The following is a 25,317-nucleotide window of genomic DNA, read 5'->3' as shown; positions in this document are numbered from 1 at the left end:
AAAAAAGCTGTCGAGAAAGTAAGAGTCAAAGAAAAGCCAGGCAAAAATAAAAAAGGGGAGTTGGAGTTACTTTCTAAGACCCCAAGTTTCTAATCATTCAAGAAGAAGAAGAAGATGGTGATGATGGAAGTAATCGACCGGTCAAACCAGCAATTCTATACAGAAACAAGTTGACAGCAAGTAATTCTGTGCGAGTATCTTGTTTCAATTCAACCGGCCCCACTTGTTTGGCGAAATAAAAACAAGGCCGGACAAGTTTGTCATTGCGTTTATTAGCGTACGACAGTGGCCGACGAAGACACTGGATTAGGATCGTTGTTTTCCTATTCTTTACATTGGAATCAAAGCGAGCTTTCTCTCCATACAGTATGTCCGAAGCCATTTCGACGTTTTCCGCAATCTTTCTCGGTTATCCTTAGATCTCTCATTTAACTGAATTGCGCCTTTCGCTCTATAAATTCGTAGCAAATTAATTCCATTCACATTTCGCATGTGTCGGTAATTGGTCTTACCACTTACTCTCAACAGTATTTTTTGCTGTTGCACGAGATACATAAATCTATACACTCCTCTTTACACATAACTTTTATTTTCTTGTTTTTCTTGCTCTTAAAGGAAATTTATTCGCAGTATTTTGTTTGAATATCCTTTTGCATGTCAAAAATCAAACAAAGACTTTATCGATGGATCTTGTCTTAGGACCTATACCCGGTGCCAAAATAACACAAACGGACACTGCCAAACGGATGTTGTGTAAAAGTGTCACATACAGGTTGCCAAAAACTTTTAGAACAGGAGGTTTTAACGATAAAAAGTCCGTGATGCTATTCGGGTCAAAAGCCTCCCCTGTCGATCAAGGTAGCTCTTTCTTCTAGGATGGCCCCGAGATAACCACTCCTAGCCGTGCATCTGAAATGTTGGTCAGTGTGACTTTTCGCACGCACACATTCTTGATCCGATCCTGTCTGCGTCGACATCACTCACTGCTGTCCATCAAAACCACATTGTGTATTTTTGTTTTCTTTTTTCCGAATGTGCATCATATTTTGCGTCAGGCTAAAATTCAAACGCAAACTTCCAAGAACTGTAAAGTTATAGCGAACAACAACAAAAAAAACAGAGCTTTCTTTTCTACACCGTCAGTTAAGAGTCACGTGAAATAACACTACAAGTAGGGCTATGTAATTCCAGCGTGCCTGCTCCAACTTCCTGCCGATAGTCTTCTTATCTGCCAAATCACGACAGGCATAATTTGTGAACCCATGTCGTCAAATACCAAAAAAAAAGAAAGAAAAAGCGACATAAAAAAAAAGAGCCCAACATATACTAAAAGCCAATTGAGAAACAGGTCGACGCGGTGTCACGACGCAACCCATCCAGCGATACATCACTGGCAATGGGCATGGCGCTGGATTTTCCGTTCACTGCGTTCATTTCTTATACACATATACTTCTTTCGTGGTTGGCTATGAAAAACCCTCACGATACTGACTTTCGTGATCACTCCACAAGCCATAAGCATATAGCCATGCACATGCACGCAATGTGCATAAGAAACTATGCTCGTAAAAGTCGTATACGAAAAGGAGGGAGATACCGGGGAGGGCTCAAGGTAAAACGCAATGCCTGATCGTGTACATGCGTAACCTCTTATACCGATGTACCCCAATAAATGAAACGAATGAGGGAAGAGAGCATGACGTGACAACCTGATGATTAACTAAACATGTCTCGGGGGGGTGTATACACAGTTGAGATGATGTGTAGTCGTTGATGATTTCCTTCGGCCAATTCTCCGTCCTTGAAGGCCCTGGGACAAAGATGTGCTGGTGTAGCTTTCGTTTTCATCTTTTCTCTCGCTCTCTCCGGCTCTGTCGCTCGGGCGCCTATTTCTTTCGGGCTTATAGCTTCAAAAGAAAAAGAAAAGAAGTCCCCCTTTCTCCTGTTTATGTGTTATTTCACCGTGGCCAATCCAATAGCGGCTACTGCGGACAAAAGAGGTCTTGCCCTATTCTTTTTCTCTGTCTCTTTCTCTCTATCTATGTCTCTGAATACATTATCGAAATCGCAACAATAGACACATCTCTTCTAGCTAGTGACACTTTTTTTTTTCTTCTTTTTTAAATTCGAGACCCTGTAGTTCGATGTAATGTTAGCCCATAGCTTTAGGTTTTTGACGTGACGAAGTCTATCGCCAGTCGAACGAGGAAGAGGTTTAAGAACAACATCGTAGCGTTTTCTATATCGTGTTTGGAGAAAAGAAAACGCTGATTCAATCTCAATAGCTAGCGCCTTTTAAGGGCGGACATTGGAGAATGCAAACATAGTTGCCAACATAAGGAAAAGATGGAATACTTTGGCGTTTGGTGCCAACATACGATACGACACTTTCCATTTTTTTCTAATTTTTTTTTTCCCATTTTCTTTGGTTCATTTTTATCTCTCGCCTTTCTACATGCACGTCGGACAAAGAATCAAAAGACTTTGATTGCTTCAATGTGCCGTCATCAAAACGAAAAAGAAAAAGTTGTAAAAAAAAAACAACAAAAAAAAAAACAAAAAAAAAACAAACAAAAAAAAACATAATGTTTTTTATCATGATTTTTTATTTGGAGACGCCGGAAATACGATGATGAATATACCATCCATAATAGCTCTCTCTTTTTGGCTTCTCTCCCCTAGTAATTATCCATTGTTCTCGAAAGGCTGAGGCGGCCGGACAACTCGCATCAGTACCTCATGCATCGCCAGCTCTAAGCGAATGCCTTGTCTCTTCCTCGTGAGCGATGAGTCGGTGATGTTCCATTAATTTCGAGTTCTTATCTTCCCTTGTAATCTGGTTTTTATCAATCTTTATTTTTAAATGATTCTGGTCTTCCTTTTAACCATCGCTAAATTCAGAAGTTTGAAAAGTTGAGCAATAACCTTGCAAATAATTTGATCCCGCTAACGATAAAGAATTTCCGCTAGCCGCCCCAAGCGATCAGACGATCTTTGCTGGCCAACTTTGACTGGGTCACTCGGCCATCAGCTTGCGTAATCTTGGTTTGATAAACGATCACGTACGTCACGCACGCATTTTGGAATTATGTGACCACCGACGATTAGACGAGAAAAGCCGAGCTCCAATGAGACAAGGTGCGCCGCACGTTTTCCAACCCAGCAATAAAAGATCGTTTTAAATAAAAGCCACTATGCAAAACGAAATATTATTCAAAAAGTTGAAATAGTCGGAACAATGAGAACAAGGAAATCAACGCGATAAGAAAAATTATCCCTAAAGGGCGTTATATGTCAAGAGTAAATTGTACTTTCGTTTATTGGTAAGCGCACGATTTCCCGAATCTCAAGCATTTTGCCGAATGTTGACGCAACTACCCATGTAGATGCATGCAAATTGGCCGTAACAGTATTCATGGTGTTCAACACGTGAATAAATTACGTCGAGTCTGATTTAAATTCAACAATGTATAGGATGGAATAGAAACGGCATGTCGAGGGGAAAGTTGCAAACAGCGGAGCTGATCTGCTGATAAAATGCGTCTTCTCTCTCTCTCTCTCTCTCTTTCTTTCTCTCTGCTACAGGTTTAAGTAGGCTATGTATATTTGCGCTTTTTTTTTGTGCGGACATTCCTGCGATATTGAAATTTCATCAGTTGCTTCTGGTATTGAACGAAGGGACAGAGAACAAAAAAATAAAGGTCACAAACAGTTAATTCGGCAATGGACGACCTCTTCGGAGTTAAGATCTTATTGTATGCGTCAGCCAAAAACGGGAAAACCTGATTTCTCCTAAATATCGATATGGATATCATTTGGATTTTTCTCTCACCGAGTCTCTCTTTTTCACTGTTTCTTCGTCTTTCTCTACCTCTCTCTCTCTCTTGTATGTTCTCCTCTATCTTTTTGCATTTTCTGATTGCACGACGAATCGTAAATTCGAGAAACTCTTACTAGCGCGATCGGAAAACGCTGAGAATTTTATGATCTGTCTGCCGGTTACAAAACACACTGCGCTGCGCAGCTCTGCCGCATCCTTTCTTTTTCTTCAATTTCAAACAACCGTAAGAGAAAGTATGTTGCCACTCCCATGATTATTGTCACGCGCGCCAGCTCCTTCTAGCGGCGTGAATAAAAGACTGGCTCTCATTCGGCGAGGTTTGATTTTATATGTACGAGGCGGCACGAGACATTTGGCGCACTGACGACTAAGAGCGTTCCATTCACGTTCCATCTTGATGCCATAAAGCCAACAATTGAGGACTTCCACTGGCTATTTGTGTCGGAGATGACACACATCTTTCGGCGAATGGTTTATGACCAGCTGATACGATCGCGTACTTTTATGACTTCATCTGTTTGTTGATGGAGACTGTTTTCGTAATGTTTTTATACTAGCAGAAGTCAAAGTCAATGAGAAAGATTTATATTAAAGATCTATTTTTTTCAAATATTTGACAATACTTAGACTACAGGATGCTGTTTTTTTATAAAGCATGGTATAAATCATGATACCACAATAATCCCAAGAAGGGGGAAAAAGGAAGACGACACTAATCATAAAGGGGAAGGCTATTCTATAAGTGTATTGAAGGTCACAATAAAAGAAACACTGAAATTCCAAGAATCAATGATATAGGGAATAGAAGGCGGTCCAGTTGCGTCACATTTCATGCAAATCGTCGTTTGTAACATTCTTTTTCACGGCTGGGGGGGTTTGATGGGCATATTGGCAAGAATGACATCATTGACGAGCTCTTTGACGTGAATAGCCCACAGGAAGTCAAGGTGGTTAAAATGAGCAATGTGGACACTCTCTCTCAAATTCGGAAATTGAGATTCCGCCCAAGCGACGTCAACAGGATCGGCCAGCCAGTCGTTGTCACCCCAAAAAGTGATCATAGGGGCTGTGACTTTGCCTGCGTTGTAGAGTGGCGGTGTTTCCTGGCCATAATTGTTGATGTTGCCCAATGTTCCAAAGTCATAGTGTGCATAATAAGCTGTTTTCAATTCAAAAATCTGTTTAATAATTGATTTGATTTGAAAATTGCGTGATGAAAATGAACATTTACCATAATTGTACTCTTGGGCGTAGTGGAGCAAATTTTGGACACTTGTTCCGGCTGGTGAGTGGGACACAATTAGCGAAATCAACGTCTGGAAAAAAAATATAAATAAAATAAAATGAAGCATTCAACGTTTTGACTTTCCTTTTTTAATGTGTGATAAAATTAAACTGTACCGGGTCGAGTTCTGATACATCCGGTCCGCATATAAGGAATAGAATACTTTCGCAAACAATAATACTAGTGCTATTGACTTGACATTCTTCTTGACCCATCAAATCAAAGAAATCGCTGCTCGGTAGGAATTCGTCAATACCCAATAAATTGGCAATAACCTGTTTTTGAAAGAGAAATAATAATAATTTTTTCCCGTTATTAAAAATGCAAAAAAAAAAAAAATAATAATAATTCGCCTCTAGGTTATCCGCGTAGGGGGCAATCAATCGCAAGGGGCTCCTCATATGAGCAACGGTGGTTATTGGGGCCAGAGCAAACATCATGTTGACTTTCTCATTAAGGTCGGGATTGGTTTCCATCGCTATATAGAACGTTAAAGTCCCTTGCGAGTGTCCAACATAGCTCAAAGTTGCTTGATTGGTGTACGCTAAAATGTATCGCAAATTTGCCGGCACGTCGTACTGTCCAATTTGATCAAACCTTGAATAAACAGACGCTGTTATTGCGCTCAATATTTCACTCATTTCTACCTTCATTAAACTTATTACGAGAAATCCCAAAAGGAAGAATCATTGTCTGGACTAAGTGTGGTGTGATTGCGGCCGTAGGTATTACCTCGGACGGCTCCAAGCCATACGTCATATCCAGCGTCAGCCAGTAAGTAACCTGCAATTATAAAATGATTCAATACAATTTTGCATTTCTTTTTGAAAAATGAAAACCAGTAGCAGACTCAAATAAACAACACTTGCCGAGGGCACTTTCAGTGTGTCCGATAATCCAATCAGCTGATGATGATAGTAAGCCATGCTGGAGGAACACCACCGGTTTGTTGGGAGCAGGCCCCGAATTTTTCCCGTACGGAATACGTTGCGCCTCAAGCAAATATCCGTCGGATGTTTCGATGTAATGCAGTTCCACTGGGTAGCCTCGATTCACAATTATTTGGGCCTGTTTTAGTTTAACGAGAAAATTATTCAAAAAACGTTTTTTGTTTCAATTAATTCAGTAATTCAGTACCGTAGTCATGTAAATTTCTTCATCACCACGGCTGGAATGGTGACGACCCTTATTGCCAAGTAAGGCCGACGCATTCGCCAAACCTAGGACTACAAAAATGACTCCCAATGCTCGCATTTTCACACTCAAACTGACACCCAAATTACATCTTGGTCAGTTCACACACTCCAAGATATATAGCCCTGCTATATATCTTATATCGTCATAGTTGTCACGCATTTTAGTTATCACCGGTTGTTGTATAAACAATAAGGCGAGGCAATAAAGCGTGGCGTCAAAATAAAAGTCTTGCTAGACCCAAGACTGGGAAGTCCAACATTTGTTTTAACCAAGCACACAATCAGAGCAAACAAAAAACTAAAAACAATCAGATTAGTCATATCAGGAGGGCTGTGCCTTTTATACTCGATTCAAAACAACAACAAGCAGCTAATCACAAGGGCATTGAAATCAAAATAAATAAGCCGGATTTGGCTACGTCGGTGGAGGCAAAATGCTAAACATTTTGTTGTAGATAAGCCGATTGTTATCCTTGGCCCACAGGAAATCAAAATGATTATAGTGCGTGTCGTCAACCTTAATCAACTCTTTCACGTTTGGCAATCTCTGTGAAAGCCAAGTAACATCCTAGACATCAAGCAAAGCTCGTTGGAACGGTTCCTTTTTTCTTTTAAGCAATTCGTATCATTTGAGAGGTGTATACCTTACTTGTCGACAGATAATCACTGGCTCCGTAAAAAAGATAGACGGGCACCGTGACTTTGCTTAGATCATAAGGTGGTCGCCTTGGCGTCCCATAACGCCGAATGTTTCCCAATAGCCCGTAATCGTAAGGACTGAAGTTTTCCCCTTCGAATAATTTGTCTAAAGCATATAGTAGATGCAGTCGAGAAAAACGGTAAGAGCTTAATGTCTTTGATTGTTTCTTTACCCGAAAGGTGGTTCATAACAAAGTGACTTAAGGTGCGGACTGATGTGCCTGCTGGTAGATGGCCGTCGATCACCGGCAAAAGATTCTTATCGTAAAATTGAAAAGAGAAATTATTTGTTTAAATTTTTTGACACTTTTCCACATTTTCCGTAATGCTTTAATAGATGTAAGAGAGAAAAAAAATTTACTAGATCAAAATGGCCATTGTCATGCCCGACGAGCAGGAACAAAACGTTGCGGCACATCGCAGCGCGCAAATAATTTTTCCGGCAAAACATTGCCCTTACTCTGTTGAATGGCATGTCGTTGAACATGAAATTCCGGACCCTTGCAATTCTGAAAAGAAACTGTCGACGCCCTCACGCAATTATTATTATTTTTTAAATATTATTTTTAAATTGTGAGGTGTTCATAGTTTGTTCTCGATCGAACCTCAATATGTTTGACGAAGGGGGCTATGGCTCGGATGACGGGACTTTGAATGTTTGCCAATGAAGAAGCCGGTCCCAAGGCTATCATCACTTCGATTTTGGAATTTAACTCCGGATGAGCAATCATGGCGACGAAAAACATGGAAGCTCCCATAGAGTAGCCTATGTAACTCAACTTCATTTCAGGTCTTCCGTTGCGGGCCAGAATGAAATGAATGACGGCAGGTATGTCGTATCTTCCCATTTCATCCCACCTTGACAGCAAGGATATCAATCGTCATTTAGCCGATCACTAAATCAGGTCATTCTCATTCAGTGATGGGTTTAAAACTTACGAGAAATTCCAAAAAGCCTCTTCGGATGGGTCGAGGCGCTGATGCTTGCGTGAATAAGTATTTCCGCGGGCGTTCGAAATCCAGATATCATATCCCAAATCCGCCAGTTGAAATGCTTTGGCATACAAGATTTTTTATAAATTATTATTATTATTATCCAACATGTAAAAATGAAAAAAAAGAAAAAAATCTCAATTGTTACCTAGGTTGCGATCGGTAGGGCTGATTAGCCAGTCAGCTGAACTGCCGAGAAATCCGTGCTGGAGAAGGATAGGTTTGCCGTGAGCACGTGAGTCTGCGGCGTGGCCTTTACCACGAGGGATTCGATGAAGTTCTAGGATATAGCCGTCCTCGGTAACCACTGAATAGGTTTCAGCTGGATAACCGCGACCAGTTATAATTTCAATCTATGCAATAACGAGTTGGATTTCTCACTCGCTACTTAATGTGTACAATATATGCGTCGTGGACTATCACTACAGTGTAAATGTAAAATAGATCGCTAGGCTATGTCAAACTGAACTGAAATTTGCTGGATTTAAATAACGTAGTTTTTAAATTAAAATGATAATTTAAAAACAAAATCGTGCAAGATCCTTTGAATTGTTAGCCAGTGGAATAAAGAGAAATTTTAGATGATTTGTGGGCAGCTTTTCCAGCTTTACCATCAAATTAATTGCAACAAGAACAAATTGGATTTTGCGCTCAATTCATGCTTTTTTTACAATGAAAAATGAAACCCCAGAAATCTCCTGTTGCATTGAAGTAGACGTTACGCTGCACATTTTTGGTAGGAAATTCATTTTACCGAAGTCATCCTAGCTTCGGGATCCTCCGGAACGGGAGTTTTATCCCTTTTTTGGCCCATTTCCAAATGCGGCGTCACTTTATCAAACAGAGAGTTAGTTGTCCGTGATAACCTCCGTTCACTAAACCAGGGATAGCTCAGCTTGCGATCTAATTGTCCACGACGCTGCTCGTTTGTTCGAATGGCGTCAAAAGGCATGACGGCTTGCGACAGGTGCGCTTTCGCTAAAATCATTGTCACACACACAAACAAAACAATGCGAAAGTTCATCACTTCTAGTTGTGAAGTATCGCTTCTACCGCTAATGGTACCGAAAAATGTTTCACCAACTGTTTTCAAATTTCAAATTGCCAAATCTGCTAAGGCGGTAGACGACTCGTTCCAGCATGCTTACCGAGTACGAACTGCCATGGAAATGAAAAATTTGTTCTAATACGATTTTTAAAAATATATCAGTCCTTACAGCAGTCTGTCAGTTGCTGTCTATTATGTAAGCTTGGTAAAAAAAAAAAAAAACCAGAAAAGTCATTTGTAGAAAACCATGAATGTACTGCTGGCTAAGTTTTTATATCGAGGGGGTGTACATGTTCGTATTAAAATTTCTTTCAAGGTAGACCATAGAAAACTCATATTTCTGTGGCCAGTAATATGGGACTTACACGTGCAATCAGGTCATGATGGATCCGTTACCTCTTTGCCTTTAGGATCCTCTTCAAGTGCCTGCGGGGAAAGAATCTTATGACTGCATACCAATTTTGTAGGGCACTTTAAAATAAACATCTTTAAAAATCGTTTCCGTTCACCGAATGCAACCCACAAATGTTAATTACATCAGGTCGAAGATGATTCGCATATTGTTCACGAGCTGTTATGTCTACAATTTCCAACTCTTCAAGAAAAAGTATGTTTTAACAGCCTGTCTTTGGTTTCGTTAAGTATCAGAAATGAACAGGTCTGAGCTCCGACAATTTCAGAATCTTCTGGTTTCGAATACAGCTGTCACGTTTTATTTTAGTTGCGTTGCCGGAAGCAACAAAAAGAGGTTTGAACAATTCGCTTGCCATGAGGCCCGTAATTAATGCATCGCTCTAGTTTCAAGACTGAAATATATTCCATTGGCATTTGCAAAGTCTGCTTATAGCCATGACATTATTTCGAAAATGGTATACTCATTCACTGGTACTACTACCCCAACCATAACAACGAGTTATGCTCACCCAACTCGTACTCGCTCGTACTGTAAACCGGAATGCGTGAGAAGATATTCAAGGTGGGAGCTTTTGCGCTAGGTTTGTATGCAAATGATTGTGGGTCAAGACATTGACTGAGGATTCGTAATATCCTAAGCAATCGGCTGGTCATGTTATATGCCATGCAGTGAGTTGATTAGTTTTTTCTTCAGGCTGGCTGAACTTTTGATTTTAAACTGGGATGTCGAACTACGCGTTCTGCATCAAGGAAGTTTACAACACAAATCTAACTGCACAACATCATTCAAAAATGACTAGATAAAGCATTTAAAGGGAAATTACTACATGTACATTCACTTAATAAGCGAAGTGACTTCGGAAGGGCGTCGCTAATATTATGTAATAATTCAAATAAACAACTGGAATAAAAATAAATTCAGTTAATTTTTGTTTTACTTAATGAAAGTCTAGTAATGTTACTAAAAATACGTATAGTTGTTAAGTCTTACACGACACCATAGGATCACTGCAATGAATCGTCACAAATTCAAAAAGCGCAGTTTACATTACAAAATTCATATACGCACATAGTATATAGGGCTACGTGTCAGTAGACTATATGTATTGGTCTCCTCATATACTCATCTTAGACTTAGGTTTTCCTTTTCTTCTTGCTTTCTACCATTAAAACACAATGTAGAAACACTTGTCGTCGTTTCCTCTCGAGTTACTTGAACACTTCCCGCAAATAAAAAATAAATAAATATATAAAAATGTTCAAATGTACGCAAATAAATTATCCAGACTTCAAGCATCGCTTTTTTTTTAAACACGGAAATCACTAGGCCGGTGACGGTAGGAGCGATATCACTCGGTCGTAAACGAGTCGATTGTTGTTCTTTCCCCACAAGAAGCTCGCATGGTTATATGATTTATCATCAACCATGATAGACTCTTTGACATTGGGTAATCTATCGGCTAACCATCTCACGTCCTATGCAAGTAGATATCAATCCAAAAAACCAAACAGAACGGAAATTAAATTAATAATCATAGTGAAACCAAGAAGTCTATATGCAAATGACTGACTCAAAACTATACCTCAGGCACAACGAGGCGATCATTTTGCCCGTAAAACAAATAGACTGGAATGGTAACTTTGCTAAGATCGTAAGGTGGCGGTCTAAACTTTCCGTAGCGAAGATAATTGCCCAACAGCCCAAAATTATAAGGGATGAAGGTGGCCCCTAAAGGTAATCACTAGTATAAGTTAACGTAAAAAATAGCTCCAATCCGAAGAAGCGGGGTGTTAATCCTTTACAAATATACCTGAATTGTGGTTCATCACGAATTGGGCTATCGTACGGACCGAAGTGCCTGCCGGGGCGTTCCCGTTAATGACCGGCAGCATCTCCTAAAGTGTTGGTATAGAACAAAATTTGTCCACTTTTTTTTTAACTCTCTAGTCAGACAAAAATAAGATCAACTTTGCCACAGATACATGTGTAGTTTTAAAATTTTTTAGGCTATTTTTCTTTAAAATCTCTTGGATTTTGGAACCAATTACTTACCACATCCAAGTTATGTGTGTCGTCCCCAACGATAAGAAACAGAAGGTTTCTGCACAGACTAGCCCATGCGACATTTTTTGAACAAAATTGTCTTTGAGTGTATACAAGCGATGATTCTTGAGAAAGGAAGGCACGGGTTCGAAGAAGTTTCAGGATAAACTGCGTTTTTCGAAACAAGAAAAGTTACCAAAACAGGACACATATATTATGACTATTTTTTTGTATCTACAGTTTTTCACAATGTTTTTAATCTATTCCTTATTAGTTTATTCATTTATTCAAATAGTTTTTTTTTTTTAGCTATGTTGACCTCGAGGTGTTTGATAAATGGACCTGCTGTTCGAATAACAGGACTGGTTGCTCGTGCCAATGAGGTCGCTGGAGCAAATGCAAACATCATTTCGATTTTCGAAGCAAGTTGCGGAAACGTAGAGATCGCTACAAAAAGCATGCTGCATCCCATGGAATGTCCTTTAAATAGCAGAAGAAAAAAAGTAGGCTCCTTTTTATTTCAGAACGAAACAAAAAGTGCAAGAATTAAAATTACCGATATAAATCAATTTATCGCGTTTCGTCTTGGAGAGAATGAAGTCCAGTACGGCCGGAATATCAAATTTCCCCATTTCGTCCCAACTGCAATTAAAAAAAAATTTATAAATTTATTCTCAAGCAATATTTTAAGGTAGGCTATATTGCTACTTTGATGAACAGACAAAATTATACTAACGAAAAATTCCAGTAGGCGTCCTTATTTTGATTCAGGGTTTTGTGCTTGCGCGAGTAAATGTTTCCTCTTGCATTGCCGAGCCACACGTCTAACATTCGTGCATAACCATCGTAATAATTTTCGTTTAACTGTGTGATTCTACCATATTTAATTAGCATAATATTACCGTAACCGCGGTCCGCTAGGATGAAGGCTGTAATAGAAACGCGCAACATTCAATTGGGTCATTGAATCATGTAAACAAATATGGGTTTCCAATTTTACCTAAAGATCGATCGGAAGGACTAATCAACCAATCTGCTGAAGAACAAAGAAGCCCGTGTTGTAGAAATACGGGTTTGCCGGTCCCCAAGTCCGACGTCTGGCCTTTCTTACCGGGAATTCGATGCACTTCCAGGATATATCCGTCTTCAGTGGTAACAGAATAAGAAGCTACTGGATAACCACGATTCACGATTATTTGAACCTAGGGCGGACATTTAAAAACTTTTGCTTATAAAACATTTGGAATATCGAAAACTATCCCTCGAGCATTGTGCTGAAAATCGATGTGGGGCAAGGCAGCAGACACTACCGGGATTTAGCGCGTCACGTATGTATTTACCGAGTTCATAGTGCCTTCGTAATCGTAAGGCAACGCTGTTAGATTGATAAACTTGTCGTCGAGTTTCAGCTGCTTTTCTTTGCTGAAAACGCGCCCACCAGATAAATGTTGATGCACTTTGGAAATCACATTGGCAACTTCATGTAACTTATGATGAAAGATGCTTGTGCCTTTTCCTAAGTAACTGGTCTCATTTAACACGGAACAATTAGTCGGTTGGCTCACGAAACACAAACACAGCACGAAGATCACAGGCACCAGCACTGAAATTCTTGACATGACAACCATTTCAGACACTTTCAGTTGAGTTGAAATATATCCTAATACTCGAGCAGCTATTAATAAATTCAGCTTTTTAAAACCCTGTCAGGCGAGTTCGCTGCGTCCTGATGCGACGTCAGAAACTTAACTGAAGTTCAGTTCGACATGCAAGTTGCTTAAAAAAAAAGACAAAATCGGCTGGTGATAAGTAACCTGTTCAAGGTGCTCAAGCTGCGTAAAAAAGACGTCTGTCCAATACGAAGAAAAACGGTGAATGCCAAAGGCCAAAGAAAGACGTTTTCCGAAAACGTACAGCGTGTATGCAAATTACTTTATACTGACTGGCAAGTTTCCTTTTTTCTTCTTCTTTATTTATTTATTTTCGCCTATCTTATTTCAACTGCCTTGGCGCAAACTTGGTGCAAACTCGTTTTTTTTTTTTTTTTTTTTTATGGCTATAGCCAGCAGCCAGACATTGCTAACCGCAAAGCAATAGCTATTACGAATTCAGCTGCGGGTTCAACACTCCCTACAATTTTGGCATCGATATAGCTAAGTTTTTGTGAACATGCCAAAAATTCCCCGACTATAAAGAAAATCTACTCCGGTTGCCCTTTCAGAGGCAAAATGCCATTTTAAAAAGAAGTAAGAAAAAAAAAACCGGATTGGCAGCATGTACCGTAACAAATTGTTATGTGATGACCTCGCAATGTCGGTAGGATGATCGCGAATCTAGTTTCATTGCAACGCTTATATTTGCATACAGTATACTCTTATAGTCTACATAAGGCTCATGCGAACTAAGGACGCCCCAGGTAAAAAAGTACTACATTGCACTACAATAAAATTATAATGTAGCCAAGTAAACTATCATTTTACTATAGTGAACGCTGTAAAATAAAAGTAACACTAAGTGGGCGTATTTTTTTCTTTGTTTTAATATCAGTATTACTAACACACACTACTGTTTCACTATCCCAGGTAAAAAAATAATATATTGCACTACAATAAAATGATAATGTAGCCAAGTAAAGTATCATTTTACTGTAGTGAACGCAGTAAAATAAAAGTAACACTAAGGGGGCGTATTTCTTTCTTTGTTTCAAAATCAGTATTACTAACACACACTACTGTTTCACTAGTGACCACTACAAGTTTACTTGGACACACTTTGTTTTCAGTAGTGTTCACTGTATATTTACTGACACAAACTGCTGTTTTACTATAGTAGGCCTAATTGCTGTTTCACTACATTGGGCATTAATGCCACTATATTCTTACTGAGGCTCACATTGTTTTTACTGATTGCCACTGTACTTCTATTTTATATAATTTTATGCATGTATTTTTCGTGATATGCTTCACTCTCAATTTTTGGTTTCTATTTTTTCCTAAGTTTCTTCTGATGACTTACAGGTAAATTTTACTTCCCCCTTTAAATTTGTCATATTTTATTTGCTTTTATAAAACTATTTCCACTTTGGCTTTTTAAATTTGTTTTTGAACATTAACATTTTCTTTGTTATTTTGAAATATTTGGGTTAAATTAGCGATTAAAAATGAAGAAGATAGAAATTATAGTTTAAAATTAATAAATAATTATTAAAAGTAGGATTTAATTATTAACACATACTCAAATTGCTTAAATGTAAACATACTTTAGTTTTCAGTCAGAATTTTTCGTAATAAGTTCTTAACTGAATCCTCAATATACGCAGGAAAATGTAAAATTTATATTATATCAAAATAGCTGAGTGGTTAAGGCGCTCTGCTGCGAAAGTTAGTAATATGCGGTTCCGAGTTCAATCCCCACCGAAGAATTTTCTATTTTTCCGTTTTAGTCAATGGTAGACTAGTCTACTATTATATTATATTCTAAATTCACTGAATTTCATTGTACATTTACGAGGGTTTCACTAGAAAATGACTGCTTCGGTACTGCTTGTTTTATTTTCTAAAAGTTTTTTTGCTTTAAGTAATTCTATAGTAAATCTATGTTATTATTGTAAAAATACTTGTTCCAAAATCCTTTACTATTGCTCGAGTTTTTTTATTGTATTACTTGAGTAATTGCCAAGTAAATTTTTACCTGGGGTGGAATAGAAGCCAATGCTGGGCAAAAGCGTACACGATTAACAAGCAAATAGTAGATCATAAAATAGCAAACAACAAAATCCCAAATGTTTGTAAAGGAAAACAGGGCGATGGCTATTGTATGTAAACTATGTATACCTGCTCCGAGCATATGGGAGCCTCCATAAAACTACCCTGTTGCCTTGCTGGGGGCCAATCACGATCGATGTTGGCTTCCGCGTTCAACTTGTTTAACAAATGAGCAAAGAAGTTCTATATTGTTCTCTTTGCAGAACATGGAAATACCGGTAACAATGGTAAATTAAAAAGTATACTCTCCTTTGCTGACAAATTGGTTTGCTTTGCTCCGACGAGTTAAAATCAATCACGAAGCAATCATTCAAACAACGAAGCCACATTTAAAGCTCAATGTTTATCCGTGTAAATGGCGTAAATTTTACTTCTAATTTAGTTTATCAACTTCTCAGTATGTCTTTGCGTATGGCCATTCATCCAGTATTGTTTAATAAATAAATATTGATTCTCGAATGATTCATTCGGCTTTCAGCAGATTGCCGCATAGTAAATAATGCAATAAAAGTATAGATCTCTAAACGAGACGAAAATGGAAACGAAGATTAGCGCCGATGCATCTTCAATATTGGTACTGGATCACAGGTAAACCCTTAAAATCACACTGCTGACGGCAAGCGGTATATAATTGGATCGTACAGAATAACGTTGTTGTCTGTGGCCCATAAAAAATCAAAGTGATTATACAGGGCATGGTCTACTCGTATCGATTCTTTCAAGTTCCCCAGTTTATCAGCAAGCCATGCCACGTCCTGCGGGAAAAGGCCAAAATAAATGTAAATTAGCGTTCATATTTAATTGGAAAATAGAAATTCTACTGATAACAAATACCTGAGGAACGGTGAGCAGATCTTTTTCTCTAGAACATGATGATAGAGAATTATTAGAATTCACGGAACAGTTTACGACCAATAAAAAAACGAATACCCATAGAAAATGTAGACGGGACACGTGATTTTACTAAAATCGTACGGTGGCGGCGTGAGTCGCCCGCCGTACTTCTGCAGGTTACGTAGCCAACCGTAATTGTAAGGTATGGAAGTTTGACCTTAACATATGCGGGGAAAAAAAAGGCTAAATTAATTTTTAGTCACACTACATGTTATTACGCAATTTTTTCTCTCACGTCCCTGAGTTGTAATTTTGGGCAAATTGCTCCGCCGTGCGAACTGAAGTTCCTGCGGGGACAGGACTGTCCATAACAGGCTTCAATTCCTATAATTAAAGCACATTTTTATGTGTAGACCACTTATTTTAATTTTTTTAAAGCTGGGCTCACTTTTACCGGAGAAATATTGAGCAGATCATCGTCTACCACTGCAAAGGCTATGTTTGGGAACAGGAACCAGTCGGGACCTCACATGCAGTTGAAGGCATAAAAACACACGAGGGCAAAAGGCAGTGCCACCCTATACATCGCCGACTCACACAACCTAATTTTTCCCTTCTATAGATATTCACATCTGATTATGGCCAGCAGCCGTTATGTTCAATAATGGTATATACAGTCGCGGTTGTAAGTTTCTTTACATGTAGCTCAAAAACCCGCCCTTTTCCTGCTAAAGAAACTTCCACGTATGATTGTAGTACCTATGTATATATAGTAGTACTATATAGTGTAGTATTTAGTACTATAGTATATATATAGTACTATAACTACTATAAATATTGTTTAAGAGTTGTATTTTCATCATATTTATCTGCTTAGATGCCATTTGCTCTATGCTAAAGGTGAAATTGAAAAAAACTCGTTTGCCACCGAAACTGGAAAGTGCTATCTCACAGAAATTCAATCAGGTGTGTCCGACTGCAGCCGACAAACGTAAGTTGCGCCAATATTGGAAAAGGCAAAAGACACAAAATCCACGAAAAACATTGCATTTTTATTATGTAAGGGTCTGCAAAATATAAAGAAATTTTGTTCAAATGGTTTCATTTTCATTTTATATTGTATTCATAAATATAATATATAATAATTATAATATATATATATATGTAAAGGTTATATATAAATATTACATGTATTGTTATATATGATGACTACTCGTATGGGGCTGCTATTTTAATACGAGACTCGATTGTCACAGCCGGGAAACCTGTCTGTATGCACATTTCTAACTCTGCTGCATGTGTTGAGTTGACAACGAACAAAGGCCCATTACGCCTATCCTCCGTCTACCTCCGTCCCTCTATTGTGGATTTTTCGGCCACAACCCTGACCATCCTTGAGGCACTCTCTGCTCCCTTTTCGATAATCGGTGCTGATGCCAATGCAAGATCTCGGATGTGGGACAGCCCTTTCAATGATAAGCGTGGGTCTGATCTGGAGTCTCTGCTGACCTGCTCTAACCTAAGAGTTGTCAATCAACCTCACTCTGAGCTTGATTTTGTTCCTGCCGGGACATCATTTGTCGATCTTACCCTCGCAGGTGATAAAGTCTGTATTCACAGCTGGCTCTTCCTGGACACTCCTTCTCTCTCAGACCACCCTTATATCTTTTTTGAGATCAACCATGGAGATTTTGCTAAAACTAAAAGGAAGCATTTACGTCCGTCAGTTCCTAAATTACCTTTCATCCACCGCGAGCTATTTTCTCTCGAACTAACGAAAGCACTACGTTGTCTGCCTGTCTACTCCCAGATTGAATCCACTGAGATAGTTAATGACCAAATTGCTAAACTTGTCTCGGCGATTTCTTCCAGTGCTCTCGCTGCCAAGATCCCCTGTCCTCGTACCAGGTGCGCCAAAAACATGATATGGTGGACACAGGACCTATCTGTCCTCCGAAGTAAGGCTCGCTCTCACCACAAGGACTGGTCAAATAGCAAAAACGCTCAAAATGAAATGCTGTACCGTCGTAGCAAAGCAGGGTATCAGCGGGAACTTAGAGCTGCTAAACGTAGAGCTTGGGAGAAAGCTAGGACGAATGCGACCAATGGGGATATGTTCCGTGTCCTATCTGAGTTCGCGGGGAAAACCAAGTCTATCTCTCTACCTTCTGAAGTATCTATCGATGGAGCTCTATCCGCAGATCCGATTTTGATTGCAGAGGGCTGTGCCAGACATTTCTTTCCCGTTGAACCCCCGTCTCAATCAACTCACTCAGCAGTGGAAAGTGAAGCCTTTGCCGCTGTCCTCTCTCAGCTCGACGATGAACCCCCTCCAGTCTCTGACTGGGAATTTGAAACCGCGGCACGATCACTTAACACTAAATCCGCTCCAGGAATTGATGGCATCGCAGCCGATCTGCTACTTTTTAGCCTACCGCTGATCAAACCGTACCTATTGGTCATCCTCAATGCGTGCATATCCATGTGTTTCTTCCCAGACTCCTGGAAAGTCGCTATAGTTTCAGTCATTGGCAAACCCAATAAATGTGACTACACCTCCTTGAACAGCTTTAGACCGATTAGTTTAGTGTCCAATTTGGCCAAATTTCTCGAGAAGATAGTTCTGGGCCGGTTGCTCTGGCTCGATAGTGTAAACAACTGGATCAGTACTAGTCAACATGGTTTCAGAGCCAACCACTCTACTGAAACAGCGGCGCATACCCTGGTTTCCTTCATCGAAGATGCATTCTCCGAGAATAAAGTATGCGCCACCGCTTTCTTGGACATCAAGAGTGCCTTTGACTCTGCCTGGCATCCGGCCATTATTCACGCTCTAGCTAACGTGCTTGCCCCAACTACCTCATAAAAATCATAAGCAGTTTCCTCTCTAATAGACAGGCGTGCTTTTCTGTAAAGGAACATACCCACACCAGTTTTGTTAATCTAGGATGTCCGCAAGGTGGAGTTCTTTCACCTTTACTATGGAATCTGCTTGTCGATGACCTACTCCGCCTCACATTCCCATTTCCGGTCAAAATGATCGCCTATGCTGACGATATAACTATTATCACGTCCCACAAAGAAGCGAGTATTGCCACAAAAAACCTCCAACTTGTTTGTGACTCTGTCGGAGCTTGGCTTGCGTCTAGAAAGCTGTTTCTTAATGCTGTTAAAACTGTCCTTGTCATATTCTCCCGAAAGCTGATTCCTTGGGACAATCTTTATGTCTTCATTGACCATACAAGGATCTCGCCTTCGCATACAGCCTCTTTTCTTGGGGTCGTCTTGGATTCTCGGCTGAAATGGAAAAATCACATTGAAGCAAAATGTGTATCTGCGACGAGGGCCATGATGGCTGTAAGCAGTTGCCTCCGGCAATCTTTTGGTTACGATAGGAAACGCTTACGATTTCTCTACTCCTCCACTGTTGAGCCCATCTTCACATACGGTTGCTCTGTCTGGGCTTCTGTTTTACGCACAAAGGCCGGTTCAAAGAAGATCCGTTCGTTTCAGCGGTTGATCTGCCGGATGATTACGCGCTCGTTCAAAACGGCCCCTACCGAATCGCTCATTATCTTATCCAATATGCTTCCACTTGATCTCCGCATACTGGAAATAGCCACTTCTCGTCTGCTCTCTCAACCGGCTGGTGAGTTTGTCAAATCATCTAGCAAACTAATCCTTAAGCGTCTACCCCATGAACTTATGCACAAAAAGAGTGAACGAGTCAGTACATTTCTTTCTACTCAACACCCACCGTGGAGAATTTGTCTCTACTCCTCTAGCCTCTCTTACGCGTCTGTCGATCTTTTTCCATGCGCGCTAAACACCCTCCGCTGCTATATTCGTGTGTTTCTGAACTCTGGCGCTGCTGGACTTTGCGTAGTCTTCACAAACTCCGCGGCTGTAATCAGGATACTTAATCTGTCGCTACCCCCTCAATCTCTTTCCGCAGTGGACTGAGCGTCGCTCTTGCTGAGGCCATTGAGACTATAAAGGAGCTGAGGCCTAAGTATACCAGCAGTGAAATTATCTTAGTTGAGAGGCTCGTAATGCTCAGTCCGGCCGCTACACTTTCTCAGACGGAGGTGAGCAACCTTGATCTTCTGGCAAAACTCGGCAACTCTTGTCATGTCTTCACTGCTGCCAATCCAAACTCACCTGGTCTCGCCCTAGCTAGCTTCTGGGCCAAATATCCCGCTCCGTTTACAACTCGATACGCCCCGGTCTCCCCGAAGGCTATTCAGAAAGAGCTCTCGAAATATGTATGGAATATGTGGAATAAGGAGTGGGTGTCATTGTCAACCAACTTGAGCGTAAAAGCCTTCTTCCCTGATGTGTACTCCGCCAACAGGCTCCTCAAAGTAAAAACTAGTGCAATCTCTACCCAGCTACTCACAGGCCACTGCCCCCTAAATGCTCATCAACATCGGTTTGGCTTTACTTCATCCGCCTCCTATCGATGCGGTGCTACTATTGAGTCCATTACTCACTTTCTTTTCTACTGCCCAAACTACTCTAGTCTCAGAGAGGAGCTGTATGAGAAGCTCCTTGCCGTCAACCTTCCCTGGCCCCCTCCTCTCCATATCTTTCCAAAATCAAATCTGTCCTGGAATGCACTGGTCAAATATGTGCTTAGCACTAAGCGTTTCTCTCTTAAATAGTTGAAGACGAGCGCTTCTCGTGTCTCTATATTATTTCGTCTAACACTGATTTTAGGCCTCTTGAAGCATATCTTTTTTGCTCTGTTCCAGTGGCTAGGAATGGGGTCCGGGAGCGCGCGTTCCCGTTGGCCACCTATCCAGCCACCGGAGACTTATGGTCTCACTGCCTGCGTGAGGGCTCTCTAGGACAGACTAGCACTTTCCTCGGAGACGCCCTCTGCTCGCTTCTCGTGAACCAGTAGCTCAATTTTATGAAATCAGCCACTAGAGTACAGTGTTGTCATTGTTGATGGTCTGGTTTTTTAATTTAGCCCCTCTCCTATTCTCTCTAATAATATCAGCTCGTCAGGCCGGGGCTCTGGGAACTGCTGTCGGGAACCCATAGGGGAATGTAGCTATGCCGGCGACCACCGGCTGGTGGTCTAGAAGGTCCAACCAAGCCGGACAGGTACTCAAATCCCCTTTGGTCTTGCCCCGGCACGTCCGCACCAGAGCCGCCGCGCAGGCCCAGTTTCCCAAATTTATTAAATTTATGTACAACTCTCTAGTTCTATGGAACGTTCCCTTTAGTAAAACATGTAACTTTGATGCCAATCGGGTGAAATACACGGGGCAATACTCGGTCTTCGAGTCCACGCCCAAAAAAAAAAAAAAAAAAAATATATACGTGCTATATGTAAAAGTTATACAAAAATATTATATATAAAAAAAATATATATAAATATTATATATGGATACTATATATAAATATTATTTATGGATACTATATATAAATATTTTATATGCATATAATATGTAAATATTATATGTGACATAGTAATTTCCACCATAACGAGGAATATCTTCTGCATTCTCCGTCGGTATTACCAAATCTGCAGAAAGCTATAAAGAAAGTTTAAGATAAACGAAACGTGACGCGGAAAAAAAGCAAAAGCTATGCAAAGAACTCCACAATCGCCGGTATTTTCATCTTGCATCCGCTGGCATTGGGCTAATTCATATTGTCACACGAGTTGTATTTGAACAAGAACAAACGAATACAACAAGTGATGACTTAAATTCTAAACAATGGTTTAACTCTAACAAAAAGGGATAACCATTATCAAAAGTTGGAGAAGCGTTTGAAGACCTCTAGGGAAACCAGGGAACTCCTCTTACGGAGCCCAGTTCCGGGAGCTCACCCGATGGAGACTCATCTAACGCAGATTCGGGGCCGCGTTTTATACCGTCGTGCCAATTACTCCCCTTCCGGACTGCGTATCTGCGTATCTTTCTTAGAGCGGACTTCTCCCGATAATTTCTTCACCACGATCGCAGCGTTGTCCAAGGAGCGGATGACTCATCTCTGCGAAGAGATAACCAATCTCCCTTTTCATCCGCGACAATATTCCATGCGTGAATCCTTTGTTGTCACCAACGACGACATGCAGGCTAGCGCTTGCTGTCTACCTTCCTCAACGAAGTTCATACTAGAAGCAATGGAATCAGATATATCATTTAAAATTTAGCAATCCTTTATTTTAACGTTGGTCAGGGACATACGCGTCTTCAGGAACTAAGCAACTGCCTCCTTATTGTCTTTGACTCTGCCACTTATACTCTAATAATAGTGGGATGTTTCTAACTTAGATTTGAATTCTAGATTACTTTCCCCGATAACTACTCTTATCAATTCTAGGATGGGGCGTCTTTTCTGCATCTGCATCTTGTAGTCGGGTTAGCAACCTTGCGGGGCAGTTTTGTGGGGTAATGCCCCTTTATCCTTTACAATATTAAAATATTACTATATACAAATACTATATATAAGTACACGCTGCCAGTACACGATATACCATCCAACGACAGTTGTCTGCTAGGCGTACTTCGTGGAAAACGTTGGTTAGGCTCCTCCCCTTTGGGGGCGGAGCAAGCCATTCCACGATCGTTTTCCACGATATACCAGTACACGGTACACGGTACGCGTACATGATATACCGCGGCCCCCAAAAAATTGTGTTTTTCAAAATCTTTTGCTTACAATTTTTAGTGTTGTCTTTTATTTGAATAAATGGATTCACAATTCTTCACAAAAGCAAGTGAGTTTGCTTCTTCTTTGCCAACAGGTATGTTTGAAAATGTTTTAATTTGTCACAATATTATTAATTCTGTTTTCATTTTCAATTTTGTCTTATGTAATAATAGAAATATACGTTTTGATTGCTCAAATACTCAACCGAGGACCATCCCGGAAAGCTGCAGAGCTAAAACATTATAGTTGTGTATTGTTTTTCAATTTCAAATTTTGTTGGTAAAAATTTTTTTTTTAAAAATGGAACTAGGTGCTTTACGAGGAATAGGAGATTCTTGGGGTAAATGAATAGTGTACTTTGACCATTGATCACTTTCTACTCTAATTACTGCTCAAGTAATCTTTTCATTCATTTTTTTTAAATATAATTTTTAGATGGTTCAAAAAAGGATTGAATGGCTTGGCCAACAACACTATCTTACATATGATCAATTGGTAAGTTTTTCTTCAAACTAGTATTCACGTGTACCATCACTAGAAAACTAATGTTGGTAAAACTGTATTTGAACTTACTATACAGATTCTTATATATAATTCAATCAATCAAACACATATTTATCAACCTAGATTGCTTCCACATAATATTAGCCACATACGGAATGCTGGTATAGTTACAAGTTACCTAATTCCTATAGTCAAGCAACTTAATTGTTTTCTTACTATACAGTTCTAATTTGTGTTCTTCCTCTAATTTGTGATCGACAATTAACGGGATCGTTTGATCGACTAGACATTGATGCTGTTACGATTTTCAAACATGTACAGCGTTTATGTCAAACTAATTATTAACTAACTTAAGGTCATATGGCCTGTGTAATCAAGATTAGTTCCCGGAAGGGAAAATCTCACCGATGAGGAGCTGGTTCCTAGCAGGAGAATAAATGGGTTTATACATACTCGCTAAAATAGCTAGTAAGGTTATAAAAATATCAGTGTTTGGCTTGCCACTAGACTGATAATCAGTCTGTCTATTAGCGGGTGTACTCGCTAATATAAGACAATAGCCAATGCACTCGCTATTGCTACGGCCCAATAGCGACTATACTCGCTAGTGCTTCCAAAAAAATATTAGCCAGTACACTCGCTACACCTAGCGTTCATTAGCGAAAACTACAGCTACTAAACCTAAGGTCCCGAAAAATCAACAATAAACACTACAATCGCTAATGTTACGGTCTACTAGCGACTGTACTCGCTAACGCACCTACCATTTTTTCAATAGCTAGTACACTCGCTACATCTATCGTTTATTAGAGAACTCATCACTTACTGCACCTTTGCTTTACCGGTTATTGTTTTTTAAAAGAATGTATAAATTTGTTTTTAAATAAAAGAATGTATAAAGATGACTTTGTTTTAAATTTTTATTTGCATATCTTGATTTTCACATCTTGCTTTGTATAATTCGCAAGTAAAAACAACAAAATTATTGATAAAAATGGCAAAATTGTTCTCAGTTACGAATCTCCGTTTATAGGGTAAAAAAACATAAAACATTTCAAACTTGTCCAGGTTCAGCTGCTGTAAGAACATTGCATTCAAGAGACACTACATCGCCTATTTATGGTAGGCGAACAGCAAGGTTGAATCATCGAGGGCTTTCGCCCTTGCTGTTTCTACGAACAATCGAGATAACCCGTATGATTTATTACTGAGCAAGGTCGGCTGTACGAGTACATCCGCCCTTGCTTGTTTCTACAAAAGAAGAAGATACCCTTAACCATTTACTACAAAGCAAGGCCGAACGTTTGAGTACATTCGCCCTTGCTTGTTTCCCCGAAGCGTTAGAGAAGGTGCAAGCGTCCTGTGTTGCTAACGCAACATTCAGACAAAGCAAGGTCGAATGTACTCGTATATTCACCCATGCTTGTTTCCAAGAATGAGATGAGTGTGGGGTGTGTCTCATGCGTATGTCACGTGATCTCCACGTGACAGATCCCCCCTCGTGAAGGCGGTTGCCCCCAACTGCTTGATAACTAAAATAAAACCCCCAGAACGGTAACCCCAAAAGTCCTAAAACCCTAAATCAGAAAACCTAACACATCAAAATAAAGAACAAACAAAAAATCCCGAAACAAAAAAAAAATTCCAAACGAACACCCCAAAAGAAACATTCAAAAATGAAATGTCGTGTCAAACCTCCGCCACCTATTCGAGGTGCGGTAGGAAGTGATCGTTTTGAACATCTAATTGTTCGTGGGCCCTCATACGGCCTCTCAGCCAAACAGTTTGATAACTGAGATAAGTTGTTGCCACAACTAGTAATAGTAACATGATCAGTTCAAAGTTCAAAGTTCAAACGGATATCTTGGCTCCTACAGCTGAAATTCTTCGGTCGTCTTCTTCATTAACTCTTGAATTTGGAATCCTGTCATTTCAGACGACGCACGATCGCCGTCGTTTCGGCGCAGTAGGTCGCTGATGAAGTTAATTGATGTGGCATTCGCCTTCGGGAGCTCAATGATGG

The 25,317-nt window shown here is 39.9% G+C and overlaps 5 protein-coding genes and 1 long non-coding RNA gene across 6 annotated transcripts; 2 read left to right on the top strand and 4 right to left on the bottom strand.

The window, feature by feature from the left end:
- Positions 1–4,560: 4,560 nt before the first annotated feature.
- LOC116930029 (lipase 3) lies at positions 4,561–6,442 on the bottom strand. The gene is made up of 7 exons (XM_032937372.2): positions 6,264–6,442; positions 5,996–6,194; positions 5,792–5,909; positions 5,480–5,723; positions 5,243–5,401; positions 5,073–5,157; positions 4,561–5,000 (listed from the first exon to the last, which is right to left on the bottom strand). Exons 1-7 carry the CDS (start codon positions 6,378–6,380, stop codon positions 4,702–4,704), a joined length of 1,221 nt encoding a protein of 406 aa, XP_032793263.2. The 5' UTR covers positions 6,381–6,442; the 3' UTR covers positions 4,561–4,701.
- A 138-nt stretch (positions 6,443–6,580) lies between these two features.
- On the bottom strand, positions 6,581–9,481 carry LOC116930027 (lipase 3). The gene is made up of 8 exons (XM_045173914.1): positions 8,769–9,481; positions 8,163–8,367; positions 7,961–8,075; positions 7,627–7,879; positions 7,383–7,541; positions 7,195–7,279; positions 6,967–7,127; positions 6,581–6,890 (listed from the first exon to the last, which is right to left on the bottom strand). The coding sequence occupies exons 1-8, from the start codon at positions 9,036–9,038 to the stop codon at positions 6,738–6,740; spliced, it is 1,401 nt and encodes a 466-aa protein (XP_045029849.1). The 5' UTR covers positions 9,039–9,481; the 3' UTR covers positions 6,581–6,737.
- A 1,078-nt stretch (positions 9,482–10,559) lies between these two features.
- LOC116930028 (lipase 3) lies at positions 10,560–13,500 on the bottom strand. The gene is made up of 10 exons (XM_032937371.2): positions 12,861–13,500; positions 12,521–12,722; positions 12,423–12,449; positions 12,257–12,344; positions 12,077–12,162; positions 11,840–12,000; positions 11,530–11,688; positions 11,288–11,372; positions 11,060–11,205; positions 10,560–10,952 (listed from the first exon to the last, which is right to left on the bottom strand). The coding sequence occupies exons 1-10, from the start codon at positions 13,146–13,148 to the stop codon at positions 10,800–10,802; spliced, it is 1,395 nt and encodes a 464-aa protein (XP_032793262.1). The 5' UTR covers positions 13,149–13,500; the 3' UTR covers positions 10,560–10,799.
- Positions 13,501–15,731: 2,231 nt separating this feature from the next.
- On the bottom strand, positions 15,732–16,345 carry LOC116930037. The gene is made up of 2 exons (XR_006646855.1): positions 16,119–16,345; positions 15,732–16,039 (listed from the first exon to the last, which is right to left on the bottom strand). It is a non-coding gene; the product is annotated as an uncharacterized LOC116930037 (long non-coding RNA).
- A 1,046-nt stretch (positions 16,346–17,391) lies between these two features.
- On the top strand, positions 17,392–17,951 carry LOC123472642. Its single transcript, XM_045174518.1, has 2 exons — positions 17,392–17,905; positions 17,944–17,951. Exons 1-2 carry the CDS (start codon positions 17,392–17,394, stop codon positions 17,949–17,951), a joined length of 522 nt encoding a protein of 173 aa, XP_045030453.1.
- A 1,518-nt stretch (positions 17,952–19,469) lies between these two features.
- Positions 19,470–20,782, top strand: LOC123472641. The gene is given in 2 exon segments (XM_045174517.1): positions 19,470–20,055; positions 20,058–20,782. Coding segments are annotated over 2 exon segments (1,311 nt in total).
- The last annotated feature ends 4,535 nt before the right edge of the window (positions 20,783–25,317 follow it).

The sequence above is a fragment of the Daphnia magna genome, linkage group LG5 (assembly GCF_020631705.1).
Source record: "Daphnia magna isolate NIES linkage group LG5, ASM2063170v1.1, whole genome shotgun sequence".
Classification (NCBI taxonomy): Eukaryota; Metazoa; Arthropoda; class Branchiopoda; order Diplostraca; family Daphniidae; genus Daphnia; species Daphnia magna.
Note: the sequence above shows the minus strand (reverse complement) of the source record. Positions and strands in the feature narration are given on the sequence as shown.